The following is a 24259-nucleotide window of genomic DNA, read 5'->3' as shown; positions in this document are numbered from 1 at the left end:
AGGCTAAATGAAACAAAATGGAAACTCTGGTTTTCAATCTTGGTTTCGGGTCTTTTTAGGGATCTTCGAATTAGGCTTAGCATACCGAGTTTATATACTGTTATATAGACACAGGATCTGCATCAGCCGAGTGTAGATAATCAGGAAGATCATTGACAACAATCAGAAATAAACTATAGGGTGTAGATTGTCTCACATCCATTGTTGTCAGGAAATGTCTGTGATTTTATGTTAAAGACACGGTACGGACACGAGATTTGTGTAAAAGGATTAAAAGTTGTCTATAAAACAATATAAATGAATACATGTTAGAAGAAAAAAAGACGAGTTTTTTTCATTTATAAATTTTGAAAAAAGGCAATTATTATGCTTAAGCTTTCAAAATCGGAATCCTTAAAATTAGAGACTGATTAAACAAAACGTTTATCAAACTTTTCGTAACATATGAAGAAATCTGTATTGCCTTCATGCGTAAGAAAACTTGACCACTGCATAATCGGATCTTTAATAAGCACTGTAATGCGGCCTAAATTTTGTCTAAATTGGAATCTCCGACCTGTAATCATATATCCATTGTGTAAATCATTAGATATAATTGTAAATCGATGATGCATAAACTGTTTTTAATAGTGATAAGTGGTCACGATGTGTATCCTCATTTGCATACTAGTAATTTACTCCAATGTCTTAGCATGAATTCAGATGAATAAATTAGTATGTCACTTCATGACTTGTTATTCATAAAAGTTTCATCTGCGCAAAGAACTCAACTTTCCTCTAAGACCAAATTCAAACATTTCTAACATCCCATTTATACATCAGCAAATTACCATTTTGATTAGCTGCACGTCTGTACTAGACACTGTAGCTCTCGGTCTGAACAAAATCAACGGAGGACCTGGGACGTCAATCCCAATTTTTTTTTCAGGCCGGAACCTACAGACCTGCAGCTACATTTTCATGTGACCAGCTTTTTGTTTCATAGTAAATGAGAGAGAGAGAGAGAGAGAGAGAGAGAGAGAGAGAGAGAGAGAGAGAGAGAGAGAGAGAGAGAACGCAAACATTAGTTTTACTCTGTTTATACATCTACATATTCAATACATACTCTAAAAAAATCATTGAGACAATCTTGAAATATATAGTCCAATAATGAAAATATATGTACGTAAGCAATAAGTTTTTATACAAGAAACCCACCAGTTCACGCAGCGATTCACATCCTTCTAAAAAAATGTGTTTACAATATAATGCAACTCAATATAATTACATGTATATTTAAAAAAAAACTTTATTTTTCCGATATAGGGAAAGTATTAAAATTAAAAACATATGCAACTAATCAAGCATACAGTATATATTTAAAAAATGCTAGATATGACAAATGGGTGAAAAAATGGCACACTGATATGGATTAATACATATCAAAGCATTCAATTCACGAACGGTAAACAATACAATTATGTACATGTTAAAAAATCCCCATGTGATTAATCTAATGTTTCAATGCAACAACTTGCCTTGGGCTGAGGGGTTTGCGGTTGAGATGGGCGGAGATCTCTGCAACCGTGATATAAACAACAAAATAGTCTTATTCTGAAACAGCATAATATGACATGCGTGGATCTAGAGGTGGGGAGAGGAATTTTAGGAGTCCAGACTCCCTGGAAAATTCAGATTTCTTAAATTTTCATATTATATTTACTAAAAATAGATCTATGGAATCCCCCCTCCCCGGTAATCCAAAATCTTCCATCAGACCCAACTGGAAAAAATTCTGAATCCGCACATGTATATTTAGGTTCTGTTTATAACAGCGTTAGTCTACCAATGAAATATTTATCCGATTTGCATTAATTACCCCCTCACATGACCTTTATGACTAGTCCTTGGCCCCGGGATAACGTGACACTTTTTAAGTCTATCATTTCTTTCTGATAAGCAGACATGGCATTGACGACCACCTTGCCGTTTTCACTTCCGGCCCCTTTACTCAAGTCCACGTTATTAGCGTACTGATGGCCGAAGTTCATGACGACCAGGTACTTGTCTGAATTTTTTTGGGCCCGGATGTAGGCTACGATTGTCTTGTCGTTTCCGCCAACGTCACTGATATTTATAAACTGCAAAGAATTATGGGTAAAGGCAGGATCCTGACGCAGCTTGGCCAGTTGTTGGTATACCTTTAGATGCGATCTGTCCGCCAACTTTTGTGCCTATGAAAGGAAATGAAACGTCCTTATATATCTTTTTACGGGCATGACCAAACAGCATTAGAATCTTACACATTACAATGTTACACGTTAATTACAGTACAATCTTACACGTTATAACATGAAACGTTGCGATCTTACACGTTGCGTATACAATCTGACATATTAAAAACTTACACATTACAATCATACAAGTTACAATCTGGCAAATAACAGTCTTAAACATTACAAACTGACACATTACAATTTTACACGTTACAACCTAACACGTTACAATCTGGAATGTTACATTTTTGCACCTTTCAATGTTACAGTTACAATCTGGAATGTTACAATCTTACGCGATAAAATCTTACACATTACAATCTAACACGTTACAACATTACTTCTGACACACGTACCTTGACGTTGATGAGTTGGTAGTTGTGATTGACGTGCAGCCATGGCGTCCCGTTGGAGAACCCTGCATTAAAGCCGTCATTCCACTGCATGGGGGAGCGCTCTGGGTCACGGGAATGCTCCATGTACAGGGTCTAAGCAAAAATTGAGCATCACACAAAAATATACCCTCGCCGCAATACAAACAATGTGAATTTCTTTTCATAGGTAAATAAATTCAGTTGCCTTCTCTCTTGTCTCTAGTTTAGATTCTAATGTAGCCAACTACTTTTATAAAACTCTCAAATACCAAGTCATTATGTTCTTTGATGCTAAACTACTGACAAACTGGAATGCCAAAATGTTATAAGAGAATTGAAATGACATCGGTATTTCTACAAAAGGAAAAGTTCTTTTCTAAAAGCAAGTAGTTAGTTGAAGTGCGCATTATTCCATATCTTCATGATATCTGATCTAAATGAAAATGCAAGCACGTGTATATATCTCCTATACCTCGTTATAATTGAGGCCCGCTGTGTCCTTGGTCTCCTTGTATGTATAGAACGTGTCTCTCATCCCGATCTCCTCCCCGTAGTAGGACGTGGGGGTCCCGGGCAGGGTCAACAGCAGCATGTTGAAGGCGTCAATTGTCTCCGGCCCAAATCGGTTGGCCACCCGGCTGTTGTCATGGTTTCCAAGCTAGCAATGAAATTATATATCTTTTTACCGTAGTATTCTCTCTCTCTCTCTCTCTCTCTCTGTGTTTTCACATTTTACATTAATACATCTTGCCTACCACAAAGTTAGGCCAGTTAGAATTGAGTCCTCCCAAAGAGTCCTGTATGACGTCTCTCATACACAGCGCGTTACAACTTTTGTTGAGGTACTGAATCAAGGCAAAGTTAAATGGGATGGAACCGGACTTGTAATACTTGTCACGGATTTCATGACTGATGCCGTAGGACTCCGCTATCAGAAACCTGTTAAAACGTGGAATAAACTGTTTTAACAGTTTTACAAAATCAAATCATTCGGTGTCTTGATTAATAAGCAAATCATCACTAAACGCTGAAACTTCATGTATGCATTGGTATTACTGGTATGTTGAACATACGTCTATCATAGATATCATTATTACCTAGCTAGGAAAATAATTACATTATTATGGTGTAAGAATTGGTTTGAATTTTAAGACTTGCTGCGCTTGACCTTCACTGACTTATACAGTGAGTGTCTATACGCAATTCACTTTCTTTCTATATAATTTTTTGCCATAGTTATTTTTTCTTAATTTTTGCTTACTTGTCTTTGCCGTATTTGTTCAGGACAGCGCGCCATCCTTTGAGAATATCATAGACCTCTGGCAAGTTTGTGGTCAAATTGTGGTTATCCGCCTCAATCCATGTAAAGGTGTCCTAACCGTGAAATAAACATACAATCAGCAAGGACAGTAACAAAACATATATTGTGTGTACGTTATGAATTATCTTTGGTTTCTGTATATAGACTGAATGATCTTCACTGCATAACGGCTTATCTTTATACGTAAGTAGCGTCGGCGTCCTTGTTGAGTTTGGCTTTCAGTTTAGCATTGACATTATGGTCGACGTCACGTCATCCGGCTCCACCGTCACCAAACTTCAAGTCAATTCAACTTCAATTCACGCATATTTCCTTTAAAGATTTGACACTTTGAGGCGTCAGAACCTAGTTGAGTGATTTGAAAGTTTTGGTGACGGCGAATCTTGAGTTACCGTTAGGCCAGTCTCGTCTTCGGTGACGTTTGGTGATTCAAACATAAACTTGAGTGCGTCTGCGCGGAATCCGTCCACCCCTTTTTGTAACCAGAACTCCAGAACTTCCTGTTCAAAATATAATTCGTTATCTAAAAGTCAAACATCATATTCAGATACCGTGAGTACATTAGTGTGGAACGGACAATATTGAAAGATGATTAATATAAAAATTATTTTTTATTATAAGCATAGGGGGGAGATAATTTTTTAAACTGCGTAAAGTAAGGTATATCTTTTGTAGAATCTTGTAGAATCAACTTATCATAAAAAATTAGGGGAATTTTAAGTGTCGAATTGCTAGGTGCGTGTGTATGGTGGGATGGGGTTGGGAGGGGGTGGGGTAACATTCCGCTGAGTGCGAACACTCAAAACACGGGGATGGGACACTGGCTAGGTTGGGTGAAGATAAAAGGCACCCTACAGTTCTCCATCTCTCTATCAATTCATAAATACATTTTAACACAGAGATGAGATAATTGAGGTCACCTGCAGTTCCGTCTGTACATTTTTATTTCGTAGATTAAGATCGGGCTGGGAGTCCAAGAAGGCGTGGTAATAAAACTTCTGACGGATGCCGCTCCATTTCCAAGCAGAGCCCCCGAATACACTCAGCTAAATGAAAAAAAAAATGTATCTCTTTTATCCCATCATTACGCGGTCTGTTCTCTCCGTCTTCAAGAGAAGCAAATTGGGAAGCGAAGATGGTTTTACTTGTAACTAAATGGATCAATAAGTCTGTGACGAGAGTAAGGAGTTCAATTATTCAGTATGAAAACACGGACAGCTCAGTTACTACAGTACCCAGTTGTTTGGGGGCCGTCTCCCGCCCGTGTCGTCACACCCGGCTGCACACTCCATCCCACTGTTCCAGACGTAGTAATCTTTGTACTTCTTGTGCCCTCGCTCACTCCAGTAAAACCATTCACTCTCGTTACTCGTGTGGTTGGGAACAAAATCCAAAATCACTCGCAAATCTGAAACAATCTTACATTATATAAACTTCCTTTGCGGTTTACGGGGAAGATCATATAATCATTATATTGACCCAGAGACACAAATAACTGTTATTAATGTCTCTGTATTGACCATAACCCTTTATTCAGTTATATAATTAATGTTGAACAAATTACAGTATACGTATCCATCTTGCTAATATCTAATTCATTCGAGGTACACCGGGAGGTGAAATTTGATTGGTAAACATTGTGGTTGCAGGCTTTACCAATAATCACATGACTAGATCTTGAATGTGATTGGTCAATTTAAATCAAACGTAGCCTCTCTCTCTCTGATACCGATGGCCATGGAGAAGACACGTGTCGCTCTCTCTACAGCACCAGGTTTCGGTGGTCAGTTGTTGCTAAGTAATTAACAATTTTACCTTGATTGTGGAGATGAATTGTTTGGTTAATTGTGTGACAAACTTGGTTTTTTGATCGAAAGGAGCTTTATTCTGGTGATGCACAGTCAAACTAAGCGGTTATCAAGGTGATGGCGTTTGGCGCGAAAATGAGAACAGACGCAGTAACTAAGTAAGTAGAGATAGTCAAGGTTTTTAAAACAAAATGACTTTTTACGGTCAGTTGACTTTCTGCCTAACATGATATTTAGACTCTATCAGTAGTTATGAAAGTTCACATCATGGGGGTTAATTTGTTTAGGGCTTGCCAGTCAATGCTTTGCATTTCTATAAATAGATGCCGTACCCGTGTCTCGGGACTACGTCCATGTGAACTGCGGAGGTCTGTTATGTAATATATTTGTGTATCTCCTCTCGACTGGTCGCCGTGCTGGGCATTACATAGAGTGTAGAGATGTGCAACTTATTACCATAGGCGCCACTCATCGAAACCAGGGTTTATTTATTTAAAAAGTATATACCCATATGCTCTAAATCAATTGGTTTTCCTACTGGAAAGCGATATAGACTTCTTGAAAAATGATAATTTCCTTTATAATCACCAACGATTCTATATATGATTTTTATTTTCTATTACAGGTAAATTACTTGTATTTATGTAATAAGGCATGTTTTATTGTGTATATTAGACCGTTGAATAGAATTTATTGTACAATTTTACTTTTATCCTTTGCTTCCGATATCAGATTTTCAAAGTCAGCCATGTTTCCGAAAAGTGGGTCCACATCTGTGTAGTTCCGGACATCGTATCCAAAGTCTCGCATGGGGGACAGAAAGATTGGACTGAGCCACACTGCACCCACCCCAAGATCTGACAGGTATCCCAGACGCTCCTTGATTCCTGTGAAATTAAAATTATCCAGTGTAAAAAGGAAGAAAAAAAATCTGCCCCGGGTGAGGATCGAACTCACGACCTTCAGATCGCTCTGTGTTTAATTGATTATGAGACTGACGCGCTACCTACTGCGGTACCGAGGCTTGACGTCGCTAACTTTGAAGTACCAACAGGTGAGTTCAAGGTAATTATAAATGCATTGTCTCTATTTTAGCTCACCTGAGTTGCTCAGATGAAGGGTTCTGTCCGTCGGTTAACAGAGTATATGTGTCGGAACCTCATGTTAAAAATTGAAGAAAGAGAGCATGTAAGATTGTACTGGAATTAAAAGCTGCACATGTATAGACTTATTAGACTATAGTATACAATGTATGTTGGATATATGCAAAAACCCTATTATGATCTACTAGTACTCCCCATCTTAATTTGTTAAAATGAAAAAGGCCCTTTATTTGTAGCATAGATGGTATAATTTTTTCTTCTTTACAAATTAAGATATGGAAGTACGTTGTCATTCAAATATCACTGACAAATGGCAGCAATTTAAGCGGAGTTGTTTTATAGCAGTTAGGCTTGTACAAATCACCAAAAAGTTTGAAGTCTCAGTAAAATCTACCTTATTTTCTTTGCCTCTCAACGAGGATTAGTAATGTATTTGGGGGGGGGGGGGGGCTTTAAATTCAGACATTTTGGTCGATCTAGTGAATGGAATAACTTTATCTGTGGGTTATAAACATTTCACTGCAATGTTTGCAACCCTTATGTCCCGTGAGCCTCCACCTATATGCTACGAGCTAAAATAAAAAGTATTTACTGATATCTTAAGCTGCAAACCTCAAACCGAATATCATGTTGGATTGAAGCCATTTAGATTGCACTCGTTTCATATTAAATTTTAAAAAAAATCTTAGATTAATTTCACTATAGTCACGGAATATTGTTTGAACGGGAATATCTGGGGTTTTTCAACATTTTTTGCACAAACGTGTTGAGAGAGAGACTCAGAGAGTATAACCATCGTCTCTTTGTTAAGCAGCAACCTTAAGCTAAATATACATATAAGTATATTGCTACAAGGCAGGTTAAAACTGACTAAAAAGTTTGACTGGTTAAAACGCATTAGAAATACATTCTGCTGTTTTATTATCTACCCAGGAAATAATGACTGACTTGTAAAAGTAAAATAAGGGACGTTTGGAAATAAATTATTTGCACGTAAAATATTGTGTAATTTTATGAGTGACATTCACAATTTTTTTTATATCTGAAATGCATTTAAATTAAGTTAAAACTGGGTCTTATTAATTTCACTTTTGCGAAGATAAAACACAGCGAGCGATAGAACTTAGATAGTATAACAATTATTGCCCGTTACCTCTGAGGTCACCGGTCCCATCGTTGTCCGAGTCCTGGAAGGAGCGAGGGTAAATCTGGTACACTATACTCGTCTTCCACCAGGGCAGCGGTTCAAGTGACCTCTTCTCACGTAAGTTCTCGTCCGTCAAAGTCACCACACAAATTGCCGCAATCGCCGCCGCAACCGCCACCAAAATCACAAACAGACACTTCTGTGTCTCGCAGAATTTTTTCTTGGACGACATTTTTGGAGGGTGTTGTCTGTAAATTATTTATACATAAGTAAAAATCGTGGGTTTCCGTAGACTGGGGGCCGTGCATTGAGGCTCTGATAACGCTATTTACTGAGCGCCTAGTCTTTTTAAGTATGTGTCCGTTGATTAGAAACACCGGAATTTCTGGATCAGACATCTGAAGGAATTCGGCGAAAGATCTTGTCGTAGACTGAACAATAATATAGTGTTGTTCAGCGCTTCATTCATCGAGTTAATTTGTAAAATTACTGCATCATTACCTGCAATTTTAAACATAACTATAGGGTGTATCAGCCCAATCAAACTCATTGAGTTCATGCGCGGATCCAGAAAATTTTTCCCAGAGGGGGGGGGGGTCCGACGGTTATTTGAGTTAGCGGGGGGGGGGGGGGGGTGTCCGAGGCTAATTTTTTTCAGCCAGTCCTGACATGCTTCTCCTGCCTTAAATTCCGAGCTGACATCTTTCGTTTTCAAAGGAATTTGAATTTTGCAGGGGGTCCCCTGACCCCACCCCTCCTAGATCCGCGCATTGAGTTGATCTCGGTCTAAAACGGCATGAGTATATATAGATATGCACTATTTTCAGCACAGTATATTGTTCAAATCCAACATATATTTTCTTGTTTATTTTTGTACGTTTCAGTTTTTATACCCTACATTTGCCAAAGGACCTTTTTTTACACGTGTAGGTCGGTGGGTTCATCTGTGTTGTCCGCTAAGGTATCAAACTTAGTGCATTGTTCTTTCAATACAAATAAAGATTAGTGGAGGTAATTATGTCAAGGGTAGCTAGGTATCTATCGAATCCTGGCTTGTCAGAAGTCAAAACTGGAACACTATTTTACTTGTGAGGTTTGTTACTGACTGACTACAGAAATATAACGGGTTGGTCAATTTCAAAGATGGCGAGGCGAAGCCCATAAGTTGCCCACAATCTTGTCCAATATTTAACTCATTTAAACTCTTCAAAATTTTCAAATACTGTTTGAAAATCTTCGCTTTTACTAATGTTTACTTACAATGTCTAGTTTCTATTCAATTTTAAACATTCCCCCCTTTCCTATGCAGAGAATTAAGCAAATCTCGACGCTGCTATATTTTGTTCTGCTCCAGACACAACAATTTGACGTCAATATTCAAGGCAGAATCCAGTTTTAATAAAAGAAATTCAAATGGCAGCTACTCCAAATATTTTTAAAAAGCTTCTATGAAATGTCGAAATAGGTATATAGGCAAAGCGTCGACGGCCATATTGCCGAATATTAATTCTCGCCGACCAACATAGAAATATATGAGGCAGTCACATGCCAATGAAAGAGTGACATTTCAGTGTTTCGATTGGGGATGTATCAATTCATCGAACTAACGCACCTTTTTGCAGGGAATCAGGCTGTTTTGCAGGGATTCAGTCTGTTTACGGCGATTCTCATGGAATCAGCGCAATATATCGAATTACTCTTATATAGTAAACAATAAGTAGAGGTATAATAAAAGTTTATTACCATACTATACTACATGTATACATTATAAGCCACTATCGTATATATCGTACTATTACACTATATACGTTTCAATCAGCGTTTAGACAGACGTGAAACTTGGCACAGTTTAAACAATTTGGCACAGTTTGAACTGTGTTGATTGATGTTGATTTTGAGGTCAAATGGGGTTAAAGATCGAATCACTCTGGACATGCATTTGAAGATATCGTTCGTTGGAAGACGGCAAAATACGAACGCGAATCCCAGGAGAAAATATGGCCTTACATTGTATTTTATCTAGGTCAAAAGGCCGAGGGTCCTATATACTTCTTTGAATATTAGTGACTCCATAATTTTTTTCCCGAAGGGGGGGGGGGGGGGTCCGACGGTTATTTCAGTTTGCAGGGGGGGGGGGGGTCTGAGGCATTTTTTGGTAAATTGATGGTGTAGATTTAAAGAAATTTGAATATTGCAGGGGGTCTGGACCCCCTGACCCCCCCTTCTAGAACCGTGCATGTTAGTCCGCTCTGTACCACAGGGGCTTGGTTGTTGGATAGTGAATTTCCTAATTATTTGTTCCCGAAGAAAAAAATGATTAAAATTGGTAATCTTATGTGTATTTCTGTGTATTGCAATAAATAAATTCACTGAAATCCCCCGTTTCAGTCATGTTAAAAAAGTGTATTCAATGTACATTAAAAAAAGTTTTTTTAATGTACATTGAATACACTTTTTTAACATGACTGAAACGGGGGATTTCAGTGAATTTATTTATTGCAATACACAGAAATACACATAAGATTACCAATTTTAATCATTTTTTTCTTCGGGAACAAATAATTAGGAAATTCACTATCCAACAACCAAGCCCCTGTGCTCTGTACTCTTTAACCATAGCTTGTCAGACATATCAAACTTCTTAAAACACTGCTATCAGCCAGCCCCCTTGGCTGATAAATTAGGATTTTATCACATGTCATGACCAACCAAGTTCATATCCTGGTGAACTCCACTGACTTTAACCTGCTGATGATTTCTTGATCAATATCTTTTGCATTATGGTCTGCATTACGCATGAGTTCTTGCGAATATTTTTACGGAATTTTAAATTCTTCAAAAAGGAAAAATATCTGCCCCGGGTGAGGATCGAACTCACGACCTTCAGATCGCTCTTATATTGTGATTATGAGACTGACGCGCTACCTACTGCGCTACCGAGGCACTTGTTTCTTGACTTTTAAAGTATAAATTTGACGTATAATATACATTTGTTCCATTCGGAATGTATTTGATGCGTTCGGAACATTTTGGCAATGAGTTTGTTTATCTATGTTACCTATAGTTCCATATTGCAGAGATATTTCATCATCCATTCCATTAAGGTATATAACAGTGAATTACACGTTCATGTTTATACCACTGATAATCAACGATGGGGAAGGCTGAAAAATGACTTACACAATGTGAACCTAATTCTTCACGCACTGCCCAGTGCGTTTTAACACAAAAAATTAAAATGTATCCTACCAAAAAGCTGAGGAAATTTGAAGTGCAACATAAATATGGGAACTACACACAAAGTAGTAAAAGACTTTTACCGTCTGCTGAAGAACATAACCAGCTTTTCAGGTGAGAGAACTTTGAATTGATCTGTGTAGGCCTATCTGTGTGTTGCTACAATACTGGCGTGCCAGTATGATTGACACACCCGAAGTTTGTTTGATTACCTCTCCCCTTAAACAGATACTGTTTCCTGTCGGTTGCCCTTGCCCTTCTTTAAATTGTGTAAACCTATTTTTGTCGGAGTGGGCAGAAAAACAATATGGCTCATGATGATGATTTTTCGAACATTTGGGTCAATTTTGGATGCATATAAATAAAGTAAAACTTTTTATCTTTTGATTTAGATGGCCAGGCCAAAATTCTGGAAAATGAAGGGTCGCCCACAGATCCTGACGTTGGAGAGGATGCAAAGTTTGCATTTCAAGTAGACATCACTCCAAATGGGGGACCCTATCTCGGAGGTACCTTTAGATTCAAGGTATATACAATTTTAAAGATAATTGCTGTTTGATATTTATGAATGCAAGATAAAGAAAAAAACCCATAATTAAGAATTATGAGGAACATTTCAATTTAGACATTACTTAAATTAGTAATTAATTAAAGCAAGGCTTGAAAAAGTCTCTTATTGTAAAGTGAAAAGAGCATAGCTCTTATTTGTCTTATATCATAATAGAATTATTTCATATCATAATAAAATTATTTCACAACTCACAAGGACAAGGCTCTTAAATACATGTAATTTGTTCCACACTTTATTGTTCCTTTTTAAATGAACAGAGGAATTTAATGGGTTGTTCCCCTTGGCTAGTGAAGATATCTCTAAAATTTTGGTACAGTAGTGTAAGTTTGTAGTTTAATTATATACATGTATGTTGTCTTCAACATTTTAGATTGTTGTTGAGAATGAGAATCGATGGCCCCAGGACCCACCAACTGTACGATGTTTAACGGATATCTACCATCCAAACATTGATAATTTTGAGGAAGGGGAGTACTCCAATGTTTGTGTGAATGCCCTCGATCTCTGTACTTGGGATAGTCAGTTTGACTTTGAGACTTGCATCCAGGCGCTTCTTTTTCTCTTCTATGAGCCAAACTTTGATGATGTTCTGAGCTTGATTTGCTGTTCAGATGAAAATTTTCAAGAGCTGGTGCAGACTTCTCTTAAAGGTGGCATTGTAGATGGAATCCCTTTCAAACCTAATGAAGGCTGGTTAAAGAAGAAAGGAGGAGGCAATTCTAGTCAGGAAAAAGAAAATGAAATAGACACTTGAGCAGAAAAAAGAAGTTTCTGTTACTGTATTAGATTGTCAGGGCCTATGTACTCAACACTTAGAGTGAATGACGCATGGATCAATTTAATTGTTCTGACCATTTGTTGTTGTTGAAATAAAATTAAGTCATTTTGAAGGAATTGTTTTCTTCATTAGTTTGTGACAAAACTTTGTTTAAACTAAAATGTAGCGCATAGCCACATTCACCTACTGATTATGGGCCAAGCTGGTGGGGTTTTTATTGCCCCTATAAATAAATCATGCCCAAATCTATTGTTTCACTTACACTTTCATGAAGGTAATTTCACTAATTGCAATTAATATGTGCACCTATAAACAACTACCATGCATTTTTCATACTTTGTTAATTTTTCTTTTCTACAAAAAATTAGAATTTATTTTCTTGTGGATGGTTTTGAAAAAAAAAAATATCTATGAAAACCACAGTCAGTGGGTCTGCATACGATGAAAAGGGGAATAACTCTCATTATGGTTGTATGTGATTGTAACAATATTCCATGACATTTTGTCAATATTATGGTAACAAGGTATGTTAAAATTGTGTGCATGATTAAGAATAATTTTGAGAAAAAAGTTGATTAACCAATCTGATTAGAATACAGAGGTCTTTAATGGAACAAAGTGCAGAAAATCTGACCTTTTTGCACTTCAGCTATTGTACAGATCTGTGCCATTACCAGTTTAATTAGCATACATGTATTTCTGACTGGGGCCAAAGGTTTCCAACAATGAATATTTAGTCATACTGATACAGTGAAATATGTTTCCACTCTCCCACAAGACATATAGCCTTGTACAGTACTAACCAGACTCAACCTAACAGAAAGCAGACCATAACCAAACTCTGTGTCAGCTTTCTGTGTCTTCTCAGGGTCTGCGTTGTTCTACTATGGCGGACCCAGAGCTGACCCCAAGCAAACCTCAGGCTGACCCATAGCGCAGACATAGAAAGCAGATCTTAAATCACTCCTGAAAAATGACCAAGTGTACGTCTCTACGTATGTATTTGGAATAAACAAGGGGCAACTTACAGGCGGTAAGACAAAAGATGGGTCTGCTTCACACTTCAGTGCGTGAAGTGGACCTTAAAAGATGAAATCAAGAAAACCAATGGTGGACCCCGAGCAGACCCAGAGCTGACACCCTAGGTCAGCTTTTATGGTCTGCTTTGGTGTAGGTTATGTCTGATAGCCTGATATGAATGCCTGTATGACCTAGATCTACTCCATACAGATATATACAAATACAAATTTTTAATAAATAGAACCATTTTAACAAGAACTTGGACTTTGGGTAGGTGTGTCAATTTAAACAATGTGAAGCAGGCCATTTCTTTGCTGGCCACTCAGCCATGGCTGTTTGAAATCAACAAGATTTGTCTGGCTTTTAGGTTAAGATATGCAATTGGTGCATATTTCACTTGAAATCGTGTCATTTTTAACTTGTTTTGATGCAAGAAATAGATAGCTACGTCAAACCGAAAGTCCAAGGTCTTGGTTATAATATTCTGACTATGTGACTTGAGCGTACTATATGCACAGCTTTGGGTCATCGTGGCAAACCACTGTTTTGAGTCCATAAGCTGCCTCAAATGATGATGTGAATCACACGTGGGTCACCGATGATGCATTAGGTATATTGAATTTAATTGGTACATGTAAGTAATGAAGAAAAGATAAATGACAATTTGAAAAAATAGCATCCCCGGCGGGATTCGAACCCGCGACCTCTGGATTAGAAGTCCAGCGCGCTATCCGCTGCGCTACGGGGACTTCATACGTCCCTATTTTCTTAATTTTTAACAGACCAATTATTACCTGTATGCAGTGGTTTATATTTAGCTCATGGTAATCGATGATATTCAGGTAACGAAAATTCGATCTGAACCTAAAAGATTTAGACCTACTTGGAAGCCAAGGTTTTGGGGAAGAAAATGGTGGATCGAGAATCTTTACCACCCGGCTGGGAAGCCAGATGGAACGCCGAACAAAAAGCATAGTAAGTACTGAAAAGATCTCATTAATGAATGCAATCCCGCCCCTTTAGCTTGAATTTTCTCTGTATTATTTTTCTTGCATTCTGCAGCTTTTATATCGATCACAACAGCAGACAAACAACATGGGTGGATCCAAGGTTGAACCCTCAGGTAAATAACCACAGGCGCTTGTTTTATACAGGAGGTCTATTAACTATACACAATAATGTTATTGTGTTACTGTGTATAGTTAATAGACCTCCTGTATGAAACAAGCGCCTGTGAGAACTATAGATGAAATTCAGACATCGTTATTTCTGGATAAATAGACTATACAGCACTGATCTTGAAGTGCCTGTAATAACTCTTCCAACCGAATATACATATGTGGTATTATACATGACTCGAGTGTAATATTATACAAATATTGACTGGGGTTAAGGGCAACATTGATTATATTAGCCCCCTAGGGACGAAATATTGTCCGACGCGGAGCGGAGGGCAATATTTTCGTCCCAAGGGGGCTAATATAATCAATGTTGCCCGAAAACACAGTCAACATTTGTTTTGTTATATGAAAAAACAAACCAAAATTTAAGAAAGTAATTGAAAACAGATCGCCGTAATTTTCTCAGCTCAACAAAGAATTCACGAATTCAATTTTGTGCAAAGTTCATTTCCAAAATATCCTCAGCATCAAACGGTCACTGGTGATATTCCGCCGACCGTAAGAATTAACATACAGATGTTCTACCTATTTTTACACAGTAATTCGCAAATCCTTATATCCGTTATGATAGCAAACCGTCGCATTGCGCGTCCGTTGTTTACTTGCCTTGACTGACTGTCTATTATGACCTCACTTTGTTTTGGAGTTGCGAAGAGTAATTTACGTCATCATTTACGAATCAACAAATCAGAGGCGATTATTTTAAATAAAGGGAATATTCTCTAGATATTATTCCTAGGCAGTCAATATCAAAAAAATATTGACCGGTCAATATTTTTTCGGACGAGCTAATATTACAATTACTGACTATTCGTCTATATAGAGTTATATAGTGAGAATATACTACTGAATATAACAATAAAATTTAGCACAAGGTTTTAATGAGAACATTAAATAGGTCAGAATCAGAGACTTGGAATTCAACTACTTAAATTATATTGAATTTTTTACTTTCAGAGAACCCATTACAACAATCGCTATCATGGGATCCAGCAACCCGCACAAGTAAATTTAATATTTCTGGTTCTCTGCTCATATATTTTTCTTAACTAAACTATTCAGAAATAAACGTTCCGATACTGCTGCTGATATTCATTTCTGTATAGATGCGTGAAAAAGTTGGGTATTAAGTGGATCGTCTTATTCATTAGGCCAGCATTTTTTTATTTTTAGGTTTACAAACCCGCCGCTCGGTTTTCTGAGTTTTTAGAAAAAAAATAAAATTACAAAAAAAGATCTTTTTTTTCTCCCCGACAGCAAATTTTTCCTAGTAGGAAAAGTGTATCGTCATTGTTATCACAGAGGCATAAAATCTGCTCTTTTTGTGACATGATAGCCTAAAAATTTCTTACGCATCTTTTTCTCGTGCTACATTCTTCAGAGAAGCTTCTACAAACACTCTGCTGTAAGTTTCATACTTTGAAGTTTTACCGACAGTGTTGACCAGTGGCTAGACAAGATAGTCACACCTCACTGAACATGGCTTCGATAGTTACCTGTGCAGCAGTTTTCAAGTACATCACTGTAAAATGATTCCCTTTCTTTTTGTGTTGAATTGGCATATGTATTCATTGGCTTTTTTTAAAATTTATTTTACAGAGAGAGAGAGAGAGAGAGAGAGAGAGAGAGAGATGTATTAGAGATATTATAAATTTCTGCAGTAACTATTCTCATGAACACATTTTAAAGTGACCTGCCTAGTGAATTAAAAAAAATCATATTATTGTTTGTGCATTTTCCGTTATTTTCAATTAAAATTTACCATTACATAATTAATTGCATAGTTGTACTTTGTACATGGAAATTCAACAGGATAAAATACATGCACACATATAGTTGCAGTGATTTTATAGAGTCTGTTCACATCCACAATGTTATGTTTGAGTTTTCTCACATATAAACACCCAAACCAATTTTGTAAATAAAATGTGAGAGATCAATGAAGTTGAATATTTTTTTAATGCAGAAAACATGAAAGTAATAAATATTTTGTGTATTAATAATTAAAAACTAGTATCATACAGGAGAAAACATTATTACTTTAACTTATTACTTTATGTACATAAAATTTAGGTTTCTTTTTTAAATGAAATGTTGACATGTCCAACAATAGTCTGACTAGTAACTTTGAATCTTGGGCTAGTAACTTTGTGGCCAAATTTTGTAATTGCACACCCCTGACATTGCTAAATGTACATGTAATATCAAAGCTGTATGTCTAATACCCGGTATTCTATTGTACTATTTCAGAGATATGTTACACAGATGACATACTTTTCACATGCTACACTTGATGCAGTTACACACCACTATCATGAAGTTGTCATTCATTATATTAATATTAGAATAAAGATGATGTCATAAAAGTTTTTTTTTCTCCTACTGAACTTTACAATTTTGTGGTTCGTAAACTTAAAAGTAAAAAAATTTTAGGTCAAAAGAGATTTTTTTTTTTTTTTTATTTCCTCCTCCTACGGAACTTTATCATTTTGTTGTCTGTAAACCTAAAAATAAAAAATGCTGGCCTTATGATGTTAATATCTTCAGTTTGAAATTTTAAAACAAAGCCTTGTAAATTACATGATTGCTTGAACTTTACAATGATGGGATCAGAATCTTACAGTGTGGCTGAAATTGTTTTGTACCTGTATTATACTTGATTTTGAAATAACTTGATTTTTTTTAAGCTTGTTTACTCTGTTTAATTTTGTTTGTGGTATATATGATTTATGATTTGATTATCTTCTGTTGTTGCTTTGTTTAGGTTTGATTTCAGAGTTCCACTTGCAGGTGGTCCTCCAGCCCCTAACAGGTATATGTGTACTTCATTCTACTGAACAATAATTCCTCATTTGAGTCAGTCTCATGCCACAAATATGAAAACTTATCAAACATGTCTCAAATACTGCATTATATGTCAACAATCCAACCGATCCAAGTCATTGAGTTTTTTCCAAGTAATCTGTTCCAGTCTATTGTCAGAAAGAGCCCCTCACTTCTCCTTTTTTAGGCATAAAGAAGAAAGACTGATTTTCGTGTTGATCTTTTTGTTTCATTCATGTACATTTGTATTAATGGAGCTATTTCATGACTGATAGCTGTTAGATCTAAATTGTTTTGACCATGCAAACCAATATAGAACCATTTTAACAAGAGCTTGCCTGGAATTTGGGTAGTTGTGTCAAACGGCAATGTGACGTAGGCCTGTCTATTTCATTGCTGGCCACTCAGCAATGGCTTTTTGATTCATTTAAAAGCAGCGTCATTGTTAACTTGCTTTGATGCAAGAAAAACACAGTGACGTCCTACCGAAAGTCCAAGGTCTTAATTGTTAAAATGGTTCTAATTCACTGAGGTCTAACTATGACCTATGATCCAGGTGGTGAATCGCCCAGTCACTGACCAATCAGATGTCGGTCTGGGGTCCTCGGTCCAGCTCTTACAGAGGGCCTTTCCTGACACCAGTCAAGATGTCCTCAAAGCCGTGCTGACCAGGTACCAGCTCAGGGATTGTATTGATCACATTTAATCTACTTCAGTTAGATGTATAAGTGATTTTCATTAACTTGTATATTTACCACTAAATAAGTTAAGTACTGCATTAAAGATATTTCGATCACTGCATGGCACTTTTAAAACAGTATGTAGGTTATATTTTTTCATTAACTGTTGGACATTCATGCATTAAATTAATTAATATTATTTAGAAAGGTGGGGTTAATTGTCTGTTTAAAATATGTGCTGTTCAAGATGATTGACTGTTTTTAGTTGCAAGAACAACCACACTAGAGCTAAATTGACCTTAGTTTCCATGGGATTCAAAGAAGTGGCCAGTACTAAGACCCCAGAGCTAAGCCCTTACGACAATGTGGATCATGGAAAAGATGGAAAGAATTCCTCTCTCAAAAATCAGGATGGCCAGCAACAGCCAGTGTCTCCTAACCCTCAGAGGTCATCACCAGGGCAACAGCCCCCTGTCTCTCCCAAGCAACAACAGAGTACAGAGTCTTCTCCAAGGCAACTACAGCCATGGCCCTCTTTGTTTCAAAATCAAAATCCAAAATTTTGTGGTCATAGCAGTCCTCATCTGTCTGCAAAATATCAACATAAAGCACTGCCTGGCCAACTTAATCAAAACCAGGCACCCCATGGCAGACATAATTTACAACAGGCACTGCCAAACCAACATTCAATGAAAGCAGACCAATGTGGATCTCAACCTACTCCAAACCATCATCAAAACGAGTTTCCACAAAATTTACAGCCAATGCCAAGAAACCACAACCAGAGTGAGTCCCCAAAGTACATTACCGATCAGCACATCTCGGAGGTACATGTAACAATGAAGTCACGGGGAGAAAATGTAACAATGAAGTCACGGGGAGAAAATCAGCAGGATTCCAGTACAGCAAACAAACTTAGGGATGACCAGAGTAAAGCAAACTCTGTAACAACTACAAATCACTCAATCTCCCCTTTGTCTCGACAGAAGTTTTCTGGATTGAATCCAACAACAAACGCTAAAGTGACTACAGAGCAAAGAACACCATCAGCATCTCCTTCAAACTCCAAGAAACAAAGGGACCATGTCAAAAGTCAGGAAATGTCAACAGAGGATAAGAGAAAAAGTAAGAAATTCTTAGTGTATTGAAAAAACTCTTTCTACGAGCATCAATTGAAAAGTTTATTCAATATACATGTATATCAACCAAATTCTTCCTCTTTGAATGAATTGAATAGCTTTTTAACTTCTATGTATATGCTTATACACATGTAATGGCTTTGTAAACAACAGTGAAACGGAGGCTGCTGCAGGAGTTTCCTGACCAGGATCCCCTAGTTCTGGAGTTAACTCTTTTATCCAACAACCACGATGAGGTAGCCACTAGAGTCTTGTTGAAAAAGTGGGAGGAAAACACATTAAACAAGTATGTGCAAGTTTATTTTCTAGGTTGCTTGTAAAGGCAGTCATTATATACTAATATTACATTTTCAACTGTCTTTGTCTGTGATAAAATTACGAATCAATCTTGAAGCATATAACCCAATAATTTCTTAAAAGATGAGCGACACAAAATGGGTGTGTTTTATAGCATATATGAAAAACGGTATTGGCTACGGCGCGTAGTAATACTACATAATATGTGCTTACATAAAAAAATAGTGGTTTTAAAAATGTTGTTTTAAAGTGTAGGAATTGGAAATAATATAGATATAAGTAATAAAGAATCATTCTTTGAATATAATGAGTTGATAATTTAGATCGGAGCGTGGCCAAATCTATCATTAAGCCCTTCGGGTTTGACCACGCCCTGACCGAAATTATCACTTCATTATACTCAAAGAATGATTCCTTATTCCTTACATATTGTCCAATTATAAGTTGGATGTAAATTTCCAAACACCATGTATTTATGCAATTAAGGTTTTCTCAGGTTCATTGATTTCACAATTTTACTCCTCTATGATTGTTACATTTTTATACATTTCAGTGAAGAGCAGGGAATATGTGCAGGTGAGTTCACTCAGGTGTATCAAGAGACGTGTATGATGCTGAAGCAGTGTTACATTTCATTTAAAGTACAAACATTTATACAGCAATAATATGGTCTACCCTTGCATTTATTGTAGATCAGCTGGAGAGAACAGAATTGTACAAGTCTTTTAAGACATTCCCACCGGCCGCTGGGTCCTCCAACAGACAGTCCCATAATGCACTTGGTCAGCATGGGTAAGTAAATGTACTTTTGTTACTGCAACAATCCAGCAAAGGGCTGGGCAGATTGATAGGATTAGATCGATGTTGTATCTTTTTCACTGTAAAACAATCCCAAGAATTGATTCAATTTTCTACAATTGCAGCACAGATTATAGCAGCAATGACCCAAGTTTACGAAGTCGGAAGATATCAATGAAGACTCTCCTAGTAACATCACAGTAAGGAAATTGATCACCACACCCATTCTTAATGTAGTGGAATCTTTAAAATTGGAAGAATAAATGTAACCATCTGATTACTAAGACATCAGTTGATGTGCTACCTCTCAAGTAATTTTAATTCCTTACTTGATTATTGTGAACTACGGTATTAGATTTTGAGTCATGTAGACACTGTTCTGTTTTGTCTGGTAGAGTCGGATCCTCCGTCGGGGGCTGGATGAGCCAGCTGCCTGGAGTGACGTGTTGTCTGCGTTCTTTCAAGTCCTCCACTTACAGGTAAGGTCATCCACTTACAGGTAAGGTCATCCACTTACAGGTAAGATAATTCACTTACAGGTAAGATAATTCACTTACAGGTAAGGTAATCATACACTGGTAATAAGAGAATCCCTGTATACTAGACGATCCCAGCTGGCTTTCAGGATCTTACTTAAAGCTGATGTAATTGCAAACTTAGTGCAGTCAACGATACTTTTGTATAAATCCAACAGATACTTACATTGTATTGTAATTATAGAATACTGTTTAGATCATAAACAGAATTATTTTCATTTCACATGTTAAATTTTAGTCTACTCCTGTTGTAGAGGGCTTACTACGAAAGTGATTACCCATGATACAATTCACCATTCGTTTCATCAAACCGAGCCACATGGACCAAATCCAGCGCTACAGAAAGGTCCTAATAAGTCCCTTCTCAGGTACTTGTAACAAACATGTGTCCTATAAAAATTTAAAATCAATTCAGTACTAAGTATATTCCTATTTGCACCAGGTAATGATTGGTTAAAGCATCCTTCATATATTAAATTATGCAGAGATTACCAGTATTTTAATCTTTTCAAATTTGCATGTGTGGATAAAACTGATAGCTTCTTTGAATAGAAAGATATTGCTATTTTAGACTGAATAAATTTTAAATACTGGATATGATTTAGATATCTAATCTTAAAGGTAAGCTATCTAGAAAGAGGCATACCAAATTCATTTATCTTCTCTTTTGTAGCATGCTTTAATTAGAAGGTACCGATTATGTTTTGCTTTCTTTATATATAACGGTAATGTACAACAGTTGATTGAGTCTGATCCAGATGAAAATGTATTGTAGACAAGACTGTGTGAAGGCATCCGGTCCCAATGTAGAGAACAGACATGGACCTAACCCCCATAACCGTGGAGACAGGATCCTGGCGATGGGTCCGAATCGTGACCTAGTTCACGGTCCTGTGCGTGGTGGGAGTGCCTGGCCAACGGTGGTCAACTCATTGTAGACTCAGCCAAGAGGGGAAGAGAAAGCGTGCTGTGTGCTGTGTTATATACTGTGTGAACTTAATTACCCATGTAACTTGCATATCATTTTAGTAGATTGTGTTAGAAACATTGAATATATTCTTGTCAGTAAGATTTTCTAGGGTGTATTTAACATCATTTCCCTGTCAGTGAACAGTTTAGATAACTAAATACATGTGTTACATGATTTTGTATTACATGTATTATAGTTCTCAGATTTAATGTTCATATACTCATGGCACTGGTTGGATAGGATACATTTTTGATTTTATTGTGAAACAGCTACTTACACAATTAGTTCTCCAATTAATTGGCTTTGACACAGTTCTTCTGGGGGAAATTTTTTATTCCAATTCATTGCACTTTAATATTTGATTTGGTTTTGATACAGCTTACTTTTTTTTATCACTGATTCAGAACCATTTCAATTCACTTGTTCTTAAAAAACAATGGGTGTGTGGACATTCCTGTGTTTATATCTATTTAATGCATACTGGTATATATAAACTGTGCATCTGTGTTTCCAATATACATGTATATAATCTTGATACGAAGGTCATGATAAATTATTAACAACTTGCGTATATTATAAACAACTTGCTTGTACTGTAATATCTAGATTATTTTGTTGGTGAAATAAAAACATAAGTCAATTAATGTAATTAATTTTTGGGCTGCATGTGATTGTTGAATGTTAAAGTAAAACATCAAATTCAAATTAATGTTATCATAATTTTGGTAGGCAAATTAGTCAATTTGTCTCTTCTGTACTGGAATTTCTGTGTTGATTATTCATGTTTACAAAACATAATTATTAAGGCATTACTATTTGTTAGTTTATGTGATGTGAAAAGAATAAAGAATAAATTAGATAAAGATCTTCATTTATTGGTGTTTTTCTAATCACCCAGTATGATTTGGGGGGGATCTAAGTTTAAATTTGTGTTGATTTACAAATTAACCCACAAGTATTGCTGCATTTACCAGCATGGCTATTGTAACACTACAAATGGATTTAGGAATGTATAAGTCTATGATTATATATATACAAAATTACTATTTTAATATTTAATAATAAAACTGCTGAAAATTATATCAATGTAAGTAATCATTCTTAAATTAATCATAAAGCACTTCGGGCTGTTTATTAGATTTGATCACCTACGACCATATTTGATCACCCCATAATACTCAAAGAATCGTTGCATGATTCCTGATTTCTTAAAAAAACGGGACCCCATTGGGAAACATGTTTTGGTAATTTTTCAATTTAAAAACTAAATATTAAAACTTCCACTAATGTACATTAAACTCAATCCAACTTTTTTGACAAAATTTTAATTCACCTAAAAATCAACACAGTTAGAAACAAAGGTATTGATTTTATAATAATAATAAAATAAAATAAAATATACAATGAACATTTGTAGCATTTGTTGCTGTTGTTTTTAAATGCATAGTCACGTTCTTAAATTATTAAGACAATAATTTGTAACATACACATACACGAAGATGGCCTGAGCAGTTTAATTAGTCGACAATTAATACACCTTAAACAAGACCGTTAAATAATTAGTTTTTTATTGCAATCTCATTTGGAGAACTAAATGATGAGTATCTCAAGAAGTCGATATTGCGTTATTTTTTTTTTTTTTGGCACTTTTTGAAATTTATCTATAAAACAAAGTTGCTTAATAAAACCAAGTTCACATGGAAACTACTACGAAATGTAACATTGAACAGTAAATTTGCTTCTGACGCCACTGACATGCTGCTCAGGTATTTAATTGATTATCACTATAATTAAAATCAGGGGATCTCGCATGGAAAAACTAAAATCGGTAAGGCTAAGCTACCGATAAATGGATAATTAGAAGAAGTAGTCAGATAACACTTTATGACAGGTCATTATTAAATTCGTACTAAATTAAAAGTTTCTACAATTATTATAAAGATATTATTCATAAAATGAATATATTTCTATACATCTATGCATTGAAATATGCATTAAAGTAGCCATGCGCGGATCCAGAAATTTTTTCCAGGGGGGGTCCGAAGGATAATTGTGTTTGCCAGGGGGGGTCCGAGGCATATTTTCGCGATAATTTTACTATGTAAATTTAATAAATTTTCATTTTCCAGGGGGGGTCGGGACCCCCCCCCCGACCCCCCCTCTAGATCCGCGCATGGTAGCATTTGAAAATTATATAATATGTCCAACCCCTTTAAAATTA

General features: G+C 36.3%; 3 protein-coding genes and 3 non-coding genes across 10 annotated transcripts; 2 read left to right on the top strand and 4 right to left on the bottom strand.

The window, feature by feature from the left end:
- Positions 1 to 1127: 1127 nt before the first annotated feature.
- On the bottom strand, positions 1128 to 8341 carry LOC105340925 (maltase A3). The gene is made up of 10 exons (XM_011447191.4): positions 8015 to 8341; positions 6466 to 6645; positions 5186 to 5358; positions 4871 to 4996; positions 4343 to 4450; positions 3891 to 4003; positions 3385 to 3568; positions 3102 to 3287; positions 2612 to 2743; positions 1128 to 2213 (listed from the first exon to the last, which is right to left on the bottom strand). Exons 1-10 carry the CDS (start codon positions 8238 to 8240, stop codon positions 1863 to 1865), a joined length of 1779 nt encoding a protein of 592 aa, XP_011445493.3. The 5' UTR covers positions 8241 to 8341; the 3' UTR covers positions 1128 to 1862.
- Positions 6645 to 22909, top strand: LOC105340921 (uncharacterized). 5 transcript variants are annotated; one of them, XM_066077548.1, is made up of 13 exons: positions 6645 to 6812; positions 14457 to 14589; positions 14677 to 14737; positions 15753 to 15800; positions 18175 to 18290; positions 18564 to 19423; positions 19591 to 19723; positions 20288 to 20310; positions 20427 to 20526; positions 20658 to 20732; positions 20928 to 21011; positions 21323 to 21436; positions 21844 to 22909. In XM_066077548.1, exons 2-13 carry the CDS (start codon positions 14525 to 14527, stop codon positions 22004 to 22006), a joined length of 1842 nt encoding a protein of 613 aa, XP_065933620.1. In that variant the 5' UTR covers positions 6645 to 6812; positions 14457 to 14524; the 3' UTR covers positions 22007 to 22909. The 5 variants fall into 5 exon arrangements, with proteins under 5 accessions (XP_065933620.1, XP_065933621.1, XP_065933619.1 ...); XM_066077549.1 differs by having other exon boundaries at positions 6645 to 6823; XM_066077547.1 differs by lacking the exon at positions 6645 to 6812 and adding an exon at positions 13936 to 14224.
- On the bottom strand, positions 6691 to 6782 carry Trnam-cau (transfer RNA methionine (anticodon CAU)). The gene is given in 2 exon segments: positions 6691 to 6726; positions 6746 to 6782. It is a non-coding gene; the product is annotated as a tRNA-Met (tRNA).
- On the bottom strand, positions 10862 to 10951 carry Trnam-cau (transfer RNA methionine (anticodon CAU)). Its single transcript is given in 2 exon segments — positions 10862 to 10897; positions 10915 to 10951. It is a non-coding gene; the product is annotated as a tRNA-Met (tRNA).
- Positions 11086 to 12706, top strand: LOC105340922 (uncharacterized). The gene is made up of 3 exons (XM_011447187.4): positions 11086 to 11359; positions 11638 to 11771; positions 12187 to 12706. Exons 1-3 carry the CDS (start codon positions 11293 to 11295, stop codon positions 12568 to 12570), a joined length of 585 nt encoding a protein of 194 aa, XP_011445489.3. The 5' UTR covers positions 11086 to 11292; the 3' UTR covers positions 12571 to 12706.
- Positions 14291 to 14363, bottom strand: Trnar-ucu (transfer RNA arginine (anticodon UCU)). Its single transcript has one exon. It is a non-coding gene; the product is annotated as a tRNA-Arg (tRNA).
- Positions 22910 to 24259: the final 1350 nt, after the last annotated feature.

Source organism: Magallana gigas, chromosome 2 (genome assembly GCF_963853765.1).
Source record: "Magallana gigas chromosome 2, xbMagGiga1.1, whole genome shotgun sequence".
Classification (NCBI taxonomy): Eukaryota; Metazoa; Mollusca; class Bivalvia; order Ostreida; family Ostreidae; genus Magallana; species Magallana gigas.
The sequence above is the reverse complement of the archived record's forward strand: the minus strand, read 5'-3'. Positions and strand labels throughout refer to the sequence as shown.